The sequence below is a fragment of the Neopsephotus bourkii genome, unplaced genomic scaffold (genome assembly GCF_033783945.1).
Source record: "Neopsephotus bourkii isolate Nb327-2 ecotype Australia unplaced genomic scaffold, CSIRO-AGI_Nbou_v1 NB_244, whole genome shotgun sequence".
Classification (NCBI taxonomy): domain Eukaryota; kingdom Metazoa; phylum Chordata; class Aves; order Psittaciformes; family Psittacidae; genus Neopsephotus; species Neopsephotus bourkii.
The window spans coordinates 232,972-245,823 of record NW_026900754.1 but is presented as its reverse complement, the minus strand read 5'-3'; the positions used below and the strand labels follow the sequence as shown (position 1 = coordinate 245,823).

The window sequence follows — 12,852 nt, the reverse complement described above, 5'->3', positions numbered from 1 at the left end:
TAGAGGAGGAGAATCACCTCCCTTGACCTGCTGCTCATGCTCCTTTGATGCAACCCAGCACACAGTGGGCTGCAAACACACACTGCTGGGTCATGTTGAGCTTCTTGTCACCCAACACCCCAAGTCCTTCTCCTCAGAGCTGCTCTACAGCCTCTGCCCATCCTGTGTTTGTGCTTGAGATTGCGCTGGCCCCTGTGCAGGACCTTACACTTGGCCTCGTTGAGCCTTGTTGGAGTTTGGTCTAGGATTTTTCCTTTGGATGAATACAGCTGCCTTTCTTATGTAATAAACACATTTTAGCCTTTTGTTTTTCAGTTTGCTCAGGTTTGTTACTTCTTAGGGTTTTGCTTTCCTTTTCCACTTGCCATTGTCTCAGCCCCCCCCCACTTGTGCTTGTTCTGTCAGCTGTCTTCTACTATTTCTGGCAATGCCCGGTGCTGATTTGCTGAGGCCATTTCTGTGCTCTAGAGGGGTTTCAGGAGAAATGTCTGCAGAGTTAGTTTAGCCACTGTCAGCAAAAAAATCTCAACTTGTTTGCATTACAATGTATAGGAAACATATCTAAAGAGATTTTCTGTCCCAAAAGAAACAGAAGTTAGAGACAGGCAAAACTGTTTTTCATTAGACGTATGAGATCATGAGACAGATACTGATAGAAGGAAGACTTCTTATTTGGGCACATTTTGCCCTGTTCTCTACAGCTTGGCAGCAGCAGCACAGGTAAGGTAGGGGAATAGAATTGTCAGTCTCCTTCTCTCCTGCTCCCCACCACCTCGGAGTGCAAAGTGTTCATGTAATAATCAGGTCTTTCAGCATCATGCAGAGTCTCTGTTCCCTTGCAACAGCCCTGGGAAAGGCATTCCCCCTTGAGTTTCCTGCTGAGTGAGCCCAACACTGACCTGCTGTGGTTTGTTTGTTTCTTACAGGAATGAAACTGTTTTACACCAGTTCTGCTGCCCAGCAGCTGATGCAGAGCAGAAGCCTTCGTCTTCAGACTCCTCACCAAGGTGGGAAATTGCTGTCAGCACGACCTTTTCTTTTCCATCCCCTACTTCCTTATCATCCATCACAATCATCCTGCCCCAGACAACACTCACATATTACCACACCGATCCTCCTCCACCCTCCCTTATGTTCCATGTCCCCAGCACTGCCATCCCTCTCTTTTCCCTCCTAGAGACTACTGTTCATACTGTTGTGTAATTGCTCACAAGCTGTTTCTGGCCTCCACTCACGCACCTCCAAACCCATACTTTCAGCCTCTCTTCAAACATCTACTTCAATCACCCCACATTCATGCTTGTATCTTCTCTTACATTTCTGCATCGCTTTAACACCAGTATATACATACTTCACTCTTCACCTTCCAAGTAGTTATCCCACATAAGGTACCTGGACACACACCAGTATAGACCCATGACCTTTAAGCTGCAGCAGAAGTCACCAAACAAACTCAGGGTTCTGTCTCACACACTGGGGCATGCAGTTTTACATGTGTTGAAATGGTCTGAGCTTACCCATGAAGGACAGTTACAGACAGATACTGTTAACTATCACCAGCTTGTATTCAGTGAAGCCCCACCAGTGGTTGTTGTAGCTCTCCCTCATCCGTGAATGACATCAGTGCCGAGGCCAAGGGGTCCAAGGAGCTCCAAAAGTACTTGAGACGCACATACTGTATATAGTTTCCATGCTTGGCCTTGCACCTCTCTTCTTGTCATCTCCTTCTCCTCTCACTACTTCTTACACCTCCATCTCACAGACCTACTCCTTCTTCTCGGGCCTCATCACCCTTCTGTCAACAGAAAACAGGTTTCACTTCATAGATTTCCCTCCTTACACTGCTAAACTTTTACGTCTGACCTTTGGCATCTCTATGAGAAGCCTTTGTTACTAGGGAGGCCTCTGGATGGAATTGGGCAGTGAATTGCAGCAGGGAGGCTACAGCATTTTAGAAATGGTATTTCTCTTGTTTGTTCTGCTCTCTGGAGCAGACTGTGGTTTCTGTTTCCTTCCAAGGAAAGTGTGAGTGCTGGATAAGTGCGAAGAGAGCATTGTATATGTGTGTGTGCTGAAATACAGGATTCAGCCACGCTTGGAGACAAGGCAAAGAAGCAAGACCATTCCTGACCATTTGTGTATGAAGATGTATGAAGCCCTATGATGTCTGTGCTGAGGGCTTTCAAGCACTGCTGAAGTTTGCATGACAGCCTTGTGGGACATCTGCAGCTGCACCTTTGTGGCAGGTGTGGAGATGCTGGCAAGGAAGAGGAGGAGACAGCAGAGATTGCTGTGGTAGGGACAGCTACCTCTCCCTTGCATTTCTGGGGAGAGTGCTGGTTATGTGCTCTGTTCTGTCTGAACCCAGGCTCAATTTTACCATAGTGTTCTATCATCATACCCTGATCCTTGACCCTGCCCCATTCTTATCCAGCCTCCATCTCATGTCTGATCAGTTCCCTTAGTTTCTAGCATTTTCTTATCCTACAATAAGGATACACCTACAGTGTTCTAAGCTGTTACACCTACAATGTTTTAAGCTCTAGGGTTCTTTTTCTCAGGCTTTTCTTTTTTCCCAGTGACTCCCAAAGGCCCTTCCTATCCCTTCAACCTGAGTTTTCCTGCCCGCCTTGTGCTGGGAACCACTACATTTCTCAGCTGGGGTTTGGCAGGTAAATTAAAGAGAAAGCAAATTGTTTCAGTAATTTAACAACTCTGGCAAGTTGTTTAGTTGTTCAGTAATTTAACAACTCCTGCAACAACACATGCAAAGGTGAGTCTGAGCCAGGAAACTCAGGAGTGGGGATGAATGATCATGACCCCTTTCATCTGGGGCTCCAGTTAAGTGATTTCTCATACCTATCTATGCCTGTTCATTTTATGTCTTTTGTAGCTTGTACCATTCTGCAGGCCCTCTGCTTTATTTAGTTTTTCCCCCAAGGCTTTCTCTTGTCCTTTACATTTCTAGTGCCCTAAGACCCCAACAGCAGTCCTGAATCTGTGTGTGGCACAATATTCTATGTAGAGTCGTAGAACGGTTTGAGTTGGAAAGAATCTTAAAGCTCACCCAGTTCCAGCCCCCTGCTGTGGGCAGGGACACCTCACACTAGATCAGGTTGCTCTAAGCCCCGTTCAACCTGGCGTTGAGCACTGCCAGGGATGGGTCAGCCACAGCTTCCCTGGGCAACCTGTGCCAGTGCCTCGCCACCCTCATAGTAAAGAACCCCGTCCTATAGAGATAGAGGTGCTTGAAGCCATTGTGGCTGTTTGAAGGTGAGAAACAGGTACACAGGATTTTTGCTTTTTGAAACAGAGCAGCTTTTGTATGCAATCTCCTTATGCGACTGTCTCAGGTGAGAAGAGCATCCCTACTTCCCACACTGTGCAGAAGAAAGGCAGAGCACATGCAGGACTTGTAAACTCACCGGTCAGCATTATGGCGGCCAGAAAATACATTCAAACCTGTGACAGGTTCTGCCATCACCTATGGGTTTCCTTCATATCTGAACTTACATACACAATGCAGAGAGGAGGGTAAAAAAGTGGCAGAGAGGGAAAAACACAGGGTCACTGTGGAGCTGACATCCATAGCTGATAGCTATGCTGCTCTGGAATGGCTCAATACGCTACTGGAAGAGGCTCATCAGATCATTTACAGAGCCTGTCACCCTGCTCAAATCATGAACAAGGCTCCCCTTTGACCCAAGGCAGAACAAAAGTCAATCAGGACTGAAATATATGGGTCAGTCAGCCTGAATAGGCAATCAGTTCCTGGGTGAGTGAGGCACATGCCTAAATAAGCTCATCAGGGCTCCCAGTGTGAGAGCCTGGGATACAGGGGCTCCCTGTGCAGCTCTCCTGAGTCCCGCTGAATGGACAGTCAGTCACAAGTGATGCTGTGGTGAATTTGATAAACCAGCTCGGGTTTATTCTTTGTTTTTTCCTTCCATGATGAGGCGTTCCCGTAAATGAGATAAATCCTGTCAGAACCGATGCCACTAATAACCATCAGCAGTCTAGTTTTAATTAGAGTTTGCTTCATTAATGCCCCAACTCCTCTCTGCGTAGCAGATTAAATAATGCACTTTCAGCTCATTTACACAAACCCCCAAACTGCAAGGCTGAGCTGCAATCCTTTAATTAAACAGCCTGGCTGATCCCTACCGCTGCCTCGGCTCATCAGTCTAAGCCGATTAAAGAGAATAGGGACTAATAAAGAGCATAAACAGGGAAGTGACTCTCGTCGCTTCAAGGGACTTGGAGACTCCAGTGGTGATCAGCTGCTCTACCAGAAACCTTGCCTCAGCCCACATCACTTCCTTCTGGGATGTGCAAGAATGCTCCTACTTTCAGAAATCCTTTTGGAGACTGAGGGAACTTGGGCATCAGGAGGGTAACACAGTGGGGAAGGTAAGGATAAAGAGGGGCATCAAGGAGAAAGAAGAGTGACTGACTGACTCCAGGAGAGACCAGCAAAAGCAACCATACAGCTCAAATGTGGGACAAAGAAGGAAAAGGAAGCACAAGGCATAACAGTAAGGGGTTGGCTGTCAGGATTAGTCTGGGACAGAAGTTTGACTCTGCTTGTAGTTTGTGATGGTCATTGTTGTTCTTGTGTGGTCTTCCTTAGTATTAGTCCTGCAAGATTTCAGACACTTTCTTTGCTGCCTGTCAAGCTAAAACTGGCTTGGCTTCACCTGGGTGGGAATGGTTAGGAACATGTCAGTGTCTAACCACTCAACAGAAGCCAATTCAATGAGGCAGTTGCAATTATTCCCATTTGTATGTTCTGCTTTGCTTCACTGACTGCCACAAGCAATTCTAGCCCCCTTTGTCCTCCAGCATGTGAATTCTTTGTAGCGGGGGTTACAGCCCCATGACTTTAGCGATGTGAATTTCACATCTGGCTGCTTAGCTGGGTTGCACCAGCAATCAGCAAGACTGGTGCCGTAGGCCATGAATATTAGGAGACAGATCTGATCTCAGAATCTGTCCCCATGAAGCTCAGAGCCAAAGTACAGTATGAGGTGGTGGCAGTAGCGGGCATATTCCTGTTGCTGGACTCTTAGGACTTCCCCATTTCAAAGCACAGTGTAAATCCTGGACATGGACCACTGTTGTCTCCACTGGACTTGTCCACTTCTAGCTTCATGACCACAAACCATCTTGCAGGTTGGGCTTCCACCGGGGATGATAAAGATTAGGTTGAGGGGAATGACGAGACTCCATGGATGGCAGTGGGAGCTAGCCCTGCTCCTTTATTGAGGTTCTGATTAGAGCCTGATTTAGCCAAACCCTATAATTTCATAAAGCAACTGCTCTTTTTCTTGCTGGCTTCTGCCTGTTAACGGCAGGGTTTCATTCTAGGGATTTGAATAGCCTAGTAATTGCATTTCCCACTTCTCCCAGTCTCACACAGTGGAGACTGGCATCCCAGAACAATGACCTTAAATGTGTCCAGCAGCAGCCCAGCTCTAACGGGATTACATACCATTTTCCTTTGTGTGAGGTAATAGGGCTGAGATGAGAAAGATTTGTTTCTATTAGAGTAATGAGAGGAAATGATGGACTCACAATTGGAAGGAACAGTATATTCATTCAGTTGCCTTTCATAGGCTTTTCGGAGCCTGCCTCTGGCTTGCCTGCAGTTCTGAATAGGAAATCAGCAGAAAATCACCCCTGCTCCAGGGATGGGAGAAGTTCTACATAAAACTTCAAGTACCCGGGGCAGGTCCACTCTGGTGGTGGACACAGGGATAGCATTGGAGGGTTTAAAGATCATGTCACTGAGGACACCAGATGGGATCTGTGTGCAGTTGTATGAAGGGCAGGATCAGATCCCAGATGGTTCTTTGGGATGGGAGGATGTTCCACCTGCATTTGCAGGATAGAGAAGGCCCTTCCTATCTGGAAGAAGTGCAGATGGGACCTGACCAGCAGGTCATGTTTTAAAGCAAATGAGACAGATTTCTCCCAGGAAGAGAAGGTGTCAGGGATCTGAACAGAGTGTTCTGGAAGGGCTTGGATGTGTACTGAGCAGAATAAAGCATCTATGGAAACATCTATGGAAAACTTGGGCAAACTCATATCTTCCCATTTTCCTCACTTTCCAGTAGGGAAACTGCTGCTTAGATCAGGGTCAAAACACAATTAGTGCAACTGGCACATATTTACTTCACAATTACAGACCAATTAAACTTTAACTCAATATAGTTTAGACTTCAAACAGCTGTGTACTCATTTCTGAAGTGCCTGCTGGATTAGTCACCATCACAGACTGGTTACTGCCTGCCATGACAGCACCAGTTAGTGGTAAGGAGACATGTAAGCCCTTGGCTATATCTCCAAGCCGGCCTTTCTTGCAGCTCTGGTGAAATTCCCTCTTGCCCCACTTCTGACTTATCAAAGTACTCAAATGGAAATACCTGTTCTTGCTGGCAGAGGTCCTTTGTGGTTGTTGCTCCAGTTTTGTATGTAGGAGGATGAAAAGTAGAAGGACAGATTTTGAACAGTTCCTTGAAATCAAACCTTCAAAATTCTTTCTTCCCAGCTCTCTGAGTACGCTACACACCAAGCAGAACTTGGTAAAAAACATAATCTGAATTAATTTACTTCTGGAGGTCTGCTGTCTCTAACTCTTTGTGTTTCTTTACCTGAGCTCTCCGTTTCCATTGAGCATACATTTATTCTTTCTCCTATGAGGTCATGCTGAAAGGCATTGGCACAAAAGAGCCATGAGTATTATCTACTGCACAGGCACAGCATCATATCCTTTATCTCCGCACTGCTGTGGCCCAGGAGTACCTCTATTCCCAGTACAGCTCTCACTTTGCCCTTGGGTCACTCTAGGTCCTCTAACAGTTAGATCCTTCTGAGAAATCCACAAGGCTTTGTCTGAATTGTGAATGCAATACCCCTTAAGGCTGAGGCCCATGGAGCTGGTGAGAACTGAACTGCTCTCCAATTCAATTCTCCTTTTAGATACCGCTGAAACATCTTTATAAGTCTGGGAATGATGACTTTCCACTAGTATCCATCACACTTCAAGCATTACAGAAAAACAACTGAGCTACCCAGCATGTTTTTCTGAACTTGTAAAAGATTGACCTTGCCTGGCAGAAAAGTGCAAATCCAGCTCATGAAATGGGAATTTGGCCTTTCTGGCTTAGGATTGCTGGCAGGATATTGGATATATAACCTGGAGGTCAGTGATTCTTTCCAGCTCAGAGGTACTCAGTGTCTCTGGCCCAGGTATGAAACATGGTAATGGTTCTAGTCTGTATCAAATCAGGCCTACAACCTACCACACAAAACAGCATAATAACTCAGTCTAATTGGCCCCCAGCTGGTAGTGCCAAGTGCAAGCTCCTACAATTAGTGGACCATGGAGGCTGAATTATCTGATTCTTAATGGAGAAAAATCCAAGTCAGATTTACAGCATCTGGACATGCCAGTGCAAAGCAAGCCTCTACATCCATGGTCTGTGCCTTGTGTGCTCTGAAGACAAACAACTTCATATCCAAAGCTCTTCAGTCGAGCTTCTTTCATTTGTGCTAAAGTCTTCCACAGCACTGTTTTTTAACTCACAGAGGAGAAGTTTGAGTAGCGTTTCTGCTTTGTTAGCACATCCTGTTTGTGCTTCTTTTCTCATTTCTTTTTCTTATTGAGGTCACAGGCATGAAGAGAGGATTTTTTCTGCTTCTTAACAGCTCATCTACTTCTTATTCTTTCCTCCCTGTAGATTTAATAATCCTGTTCAAGATATTACGATTGGAGATTTTGGGGATGCTGCAAACAGGCAGAGATGGGTCAGCAAAGTTCATGTAAATATTCCCCATGCTCACAGTTGTCAGTTTTGATTTTAGTCTGACACAGAGATGTGGGTGAGAATTGATGTCTAGACCCAGATTTGAACTCTTCCTAAACTTAGGAGTCGCTTATGGGTGTTTTGTACAATCAGAACTAGCAGCTTTAATTCCTTTGCAGAAAACTAGGTCCAGAACCACAAAGGTATTTAGAGCATGTAGATTTAGGGGAAATACAGAAACACAATTATAAGCAAAAAAATGTTTTAGAAAACATACTTAACAACATAGTTACCATCAACCTTGGGAATCTCTTGCAGGGAAGTATAGTTGGCAGTTCTTCTGGTACTATGACCTGGGAGGAATGGCTCTTTCTGGAAGCATCCAAAGAAACAGGAGGTGAGTTTCAGATGCAGCATCTCAGTCCTGTTAAGGAGATCCAGTAGGACATTTTGACACTGTCTGTCTCCCACACAGGCTCTGCTCCTTTCCAACAGCTGGTGCAGCCGCTTTCAGGCAGGTTTGGAGAGCATGAGGGTGAGGAAGTACAGTGAGGAATAGACAGGCTCTTCAGGAAAAAATATTGCCTCTGTCAACATCTTTCTTCATGAAGGAGAAGGTTGGCAGGAGAGAGGTCAAGGAAATCCCGTCTGAAGTATTCTCTTTTGAATGCAAAGATACTCATCAGACACTGATGAGAGCCTGAAGCTGTATCCAGCCATTGCCTGACCACATGTTCTTCTAGTCCTTCTTTCAACCCTGTTGCTTATAAGGGTCCTGCCCTAGAGGAATTTGGACTTGGTTTCAGGTGCTTTTCTCCCACATGCGATAGCACTTTCCATTTCTTGGGCCACAGCACTGGTAATGTCAGTAACAAAGAATCAGTCATAGCCAACCTTACAGTTGTGAGAGCCACTTGCAACAGTTATTAAGATGAGTTAGTTGCTTTAATACTAGGCAATTCTCATGGCTTGGAGATGATCCTCGTGTTCTCTCTCCTACACAGCAAAGAATTCCCTGCCCATAACATGACAACTTCTTAGTACCAGCAGAATGCAGCATAAACACCTGTGGTATCCCGTGTTTTTTATGTGATAACACCATAGAGACACATGAGAAGAGGCTATGCCAGCTTTGGAAATAGTCCTGTATCTAGCACTGGAAAACAGGCACAGACGGTTGATAAAGTGATAGCAGATGGACTGTGGTGGAGCTCACACCATTCATTCTAATCCTCTACTGAAATCATTAGACCTGATCTGTAATGGTCAAGATGCACCCACCACCAAAATTGGGCTGTTCCGGATCTTTTGTGCACTGAGGTGTATTCTGTTGAACTTGACACGTGGTTTCTGTGGACCCTCTGTCCACACACTTGTTGATGGCTTACAAGGCAGAAAACAGAGAAGGCAAAGAGATGGAAAAAAGAGCCAATGAGAAATAAAGGGAGTCAAACTGACCCTAAAGGGAGTCAAACTGACCCCAACAAAGATAACATGGCTACTGCAAGGAAAATGGGTTGCAAACGTGCTACACAGAGAAGGATGACAGGAGAGAAGGAGCAGGAAAAGTAAGAACGTAAAAACCAGTATGAATATATGAACATATGAAAAGGAGATAAAGGAGCGGGTCCCTTGGTTGGAATATTTCTGTTCAGGCCAACATTCTTTAGCAGTGACAGCAATGAGGCTCTGGCCTTTTATTACACTTTTTCTCATAGTGTGATGTCAATCCAAAGGTCTTTTCTCTTTTTTTTTGTGCTCTGCAACACTAACTCATTCCTATGCAGGTTCATCTTCTGACCACCCCACTGGGGCAGGCTCTGGGCTGAAATACAATAAGCTCTCCTTTTGGAAAAGCACGTCTGTGCTCCAGAATTCCTTCTCCATGTGGCCCTGGCAGGCTTTCCCAGGAAGAATGGGAGTCTGAGATGCTGAAGAGGAGCACACTTGTACAGCTGCTCAGGCCACTCTGTGGGCTCTGTGAATAGCTGTATAGCTGAGGGAGAGGGTGCATAAGGCTGTGGGGGTGGTCACTGGACAGAGAAAGGAGGAAGGAATGCTAACTATGCTGTTTCTGTCTTGGTCTCCTATCTTGGTTCATCGTAGATCTGAACACACTGGCAAAGTTAAAATCCGGATCATTTCTGATTTCCTGAAGCTGGTGAACAGTGTTTGGACTGTCTGTATTGAGGATGGTGATTTGAGGCTGTGTTACTCTTCATGTTGGGGAGGACCAGGCTTCCTTTTTGGTTTGACACAAGCAGTGGCCTCCTACTGGGCTGCAGTGATCTCAAGAGACAAAATAGCCAATATACTTGGGAACAGAAACAAAACTTCTGGGTTAAGCAAAGATGTTCCTGTGAAGTGGCTCAATCACTGCCTTCAGAAACCAATTACCCCAGTCCCTTGGGAAGGAACCCAGCGTTGCAGTCCATCCTAGGGTCTGTCACAACAGGTAGAAAAAGAACACCACAGAAGCCCTTGCTTAGGTCTATCAGTGCCAAGAGTTGTGTCCCTCAGCCAGCTCACAGGCAGCTGGAATAGGAGAGTGATGGGCTAAAGGGATATTGCAAGGTTTCCTTGCCTCATAGAGGCTTTGCTGCCTCCCAGCCCTGAATTCATCTCATTTTAGCAGTGAAATTCTATCTTATCTTCTGCATGATTGCACCGGCAGGCTTTTGTCAGCGAATTTGGTGATGTTCAAACCTGCCTCAGGGGTGAGGAGCCAAGAGATCTGAGTCGAAGTGGCAGAGAGACTGCTGCCGAGAAGCCAAGCTTCTCTTTCCCGGGGTGCTGAGCGGGCAGTTACACTAATGCAGGGTGCCATCTGTTTTTTCTTTCTCTAAAAGGTCATGTTTACTAAACATTGCAGAGGCAAAAGAGGTCTGGGGTTAAGGTAACAGTAATTAAACCCTGATGAACAAGGTCTCCCTATGCCTTCACTGTCCACTTGGTTCTTTTCACACCTCCATGTTAAGCATAGGTGCTCTGTTGACACAGCCACAAGTAACTTCCCCTGCAGTGACAGGCTGTGGGACCTCCTCTTAGTCTAACCTGCAGAGACAGCACAGCAACCAGCCTGGGGCTTCAAGCACTGAGGTGTGACGGGCAGCTGAGAAACAGGATGTACTTCCTAAACCGAGCTCTGTGCTCCTGCAGCAGGAGTCATAGCTGGTAAGGGAGGAGAATAGAGGGCGGCCTGAGTGTCATTCTGAGGTGTCACTCAGGCACACATAGGAACTATAAGAAAAAACCTGTGTGACAACCACACTACACAGCACAGCCAGCATTGCACCACAAGCACCATTTCTCCTACAGTGGGAGCTGCCTTAGGCATTCCAAGTCACCCTCTACAGGAACCTGTCTGTCTCTGTGAAAAAACAAAGGTCCTGGTCCTCAGCTGGCTAAAGTTAGCCACAGAGAGCCTGGCCACATGCAAGCGTATGTAAAGTTAGCTCCAGTAGTGCTGTTCTGTAGCAAAAGGCACAACAACACAACAATGTGGGAATTACACAGCACATAGGGATCACATTTAAATACCAAATCTGAAATCAAAGCCCTGACGTTGGCATGTTGAACGCTGTAGAACATGAAGTATTAGCTAGTGTTATTACATTTTCTGTCTGCTTAATATACATCTCACCAAAGCCACTTTTAGCAATGTTGGAAAGATATTGCCTGGTTCGGTCTGTGTGAAAGGATGTTAAATTTAATTCATTTCCAGTATATTTACCATACTGTGCTGTCTAATCTATTTTACAGGTGTGTGTGCCAGCCTTTTCATGAAACAAGTAATACATTCTGGGATGGGTAATAAGCTTGGCTAATTATCATTAATTCCTCTTGGGTAAAACTAGTGTGAGAAGATGGCTTGATGCCACTGCTTTGCAAGGTGTTATGTGAATGTAGACAAAATCAGCATCTTGTTCCTATATTTGTCTGTGTTGCGGAGACTGTCTGGGAAAGCTGCAGCTTGGCTGGCAGGGGGTGATTTGCCAAGATCAAGTTCCAAGTTCCCTGCCTCTCTGGCAGGATAGACTTCTGCCTTCCATCATTTTCAGCATGCTTCCAGAGAACATTGCCTCCAAGTCTCCTTAAAACCTGAACTTAAAAGTGAATCAGAAGCAATTCTTTAGCACTCAGGCCCCCAGCATGTCAGAAATCACTGAACCTTGAAAAGATCCCGTAATATATTACCAAGCCTGTCTCAGCCATTTTTTCCATTGAATTCTGATCAACCCATTCACGGTATGTTATGGGTGTCCTCAGGGAACATTGAAATAAAATAAACTGAAAAGGCACTTTGGACCCTGCTAACTCAGCAATTGATTGATTGATTGATTTTGTGAGCAGGGGAAGGAGAGAGAACAGGGGAAATGATGAGATGTCTTAAGATGGAGGGAGCACACGTTCTTGCAGACCTGGGGTCTGAACTCTGTTATCTTGGCATTAGCCAGTGACCTCTTGTTCTAATTCTCCCTATGGCACTTTGTAAGGGTTTTTTATTCCGACATCCCTGAAGCTTTGAAGTCTTGTATGGCTCTCAGGCCATGGCAATACTACTCACAGCACTTTAGAGCAGCATATATATGATAACCAACTGACCCTCATAAAGAGACCTGTGAAATGGATTCATAAATTTTCGTGGTCCTTCACAACTAGTCCGTGTAGTCTTTGCCTCAGTTACAGGTCACAGTCCTGCCTGCACACTGACCTTGAATACCATGAAGAAAGTGTTTGGTAAGTTATACATGAGAAATGGCAATGTGGTCTTCTGGAGTGACACAGGGACACAAACAGGAGGTGAGATCAGCCGCTATAGTACTTTTGTAACGCCTCACACCCACAGCTTCCCCCTATACAATTAGCTAGATCTTTTTTTGCATAACTACTATACCTGCCAACAGGGCATCTGAGCATCCTCTTCTTGAGTGACTGGTTTCTTACACTGCTGTCCAAGTCCAGAAGAACCATTGCTATTTTTGTTATTCTGCTATTGCCCTTACTCATCTGCAGTACTTTTGATTCTTTAAGAAGAGGGAAC

General features: G+C 45.5%; 1 protein-coding gene across 5 annotated transcripts in view; it reads left to right on the top strand.

Moving 5' to 3' along the window:
- The window catches only part of IQSEC3 (IQ motif and Sec7 domain ArfGEF 3), a 103,854-nt gene that overhangs the window by 45,579 nt on the left and 45,423 nt on the right, over positions 1 to 12,852 (top strand). For all 5 annotated transcript variants that reach the window (XR_009724257.1, XM_061345781.1, XM_061345785.1 and 2 more), the window contains exon 2: positions 927 to 1,007. Coding sequence is in view for 4 of the 5 variants with exons in the window: in XM_061345781.1 (XP_061201765.1) it covers positions 927 to 1,007 (81 nt within the window). In the remaining variant the exon portion in view is untranslated. The remainder of the gene's footprint in view (positions 1 to 926; positions 1,008 to 12,852) is intronic.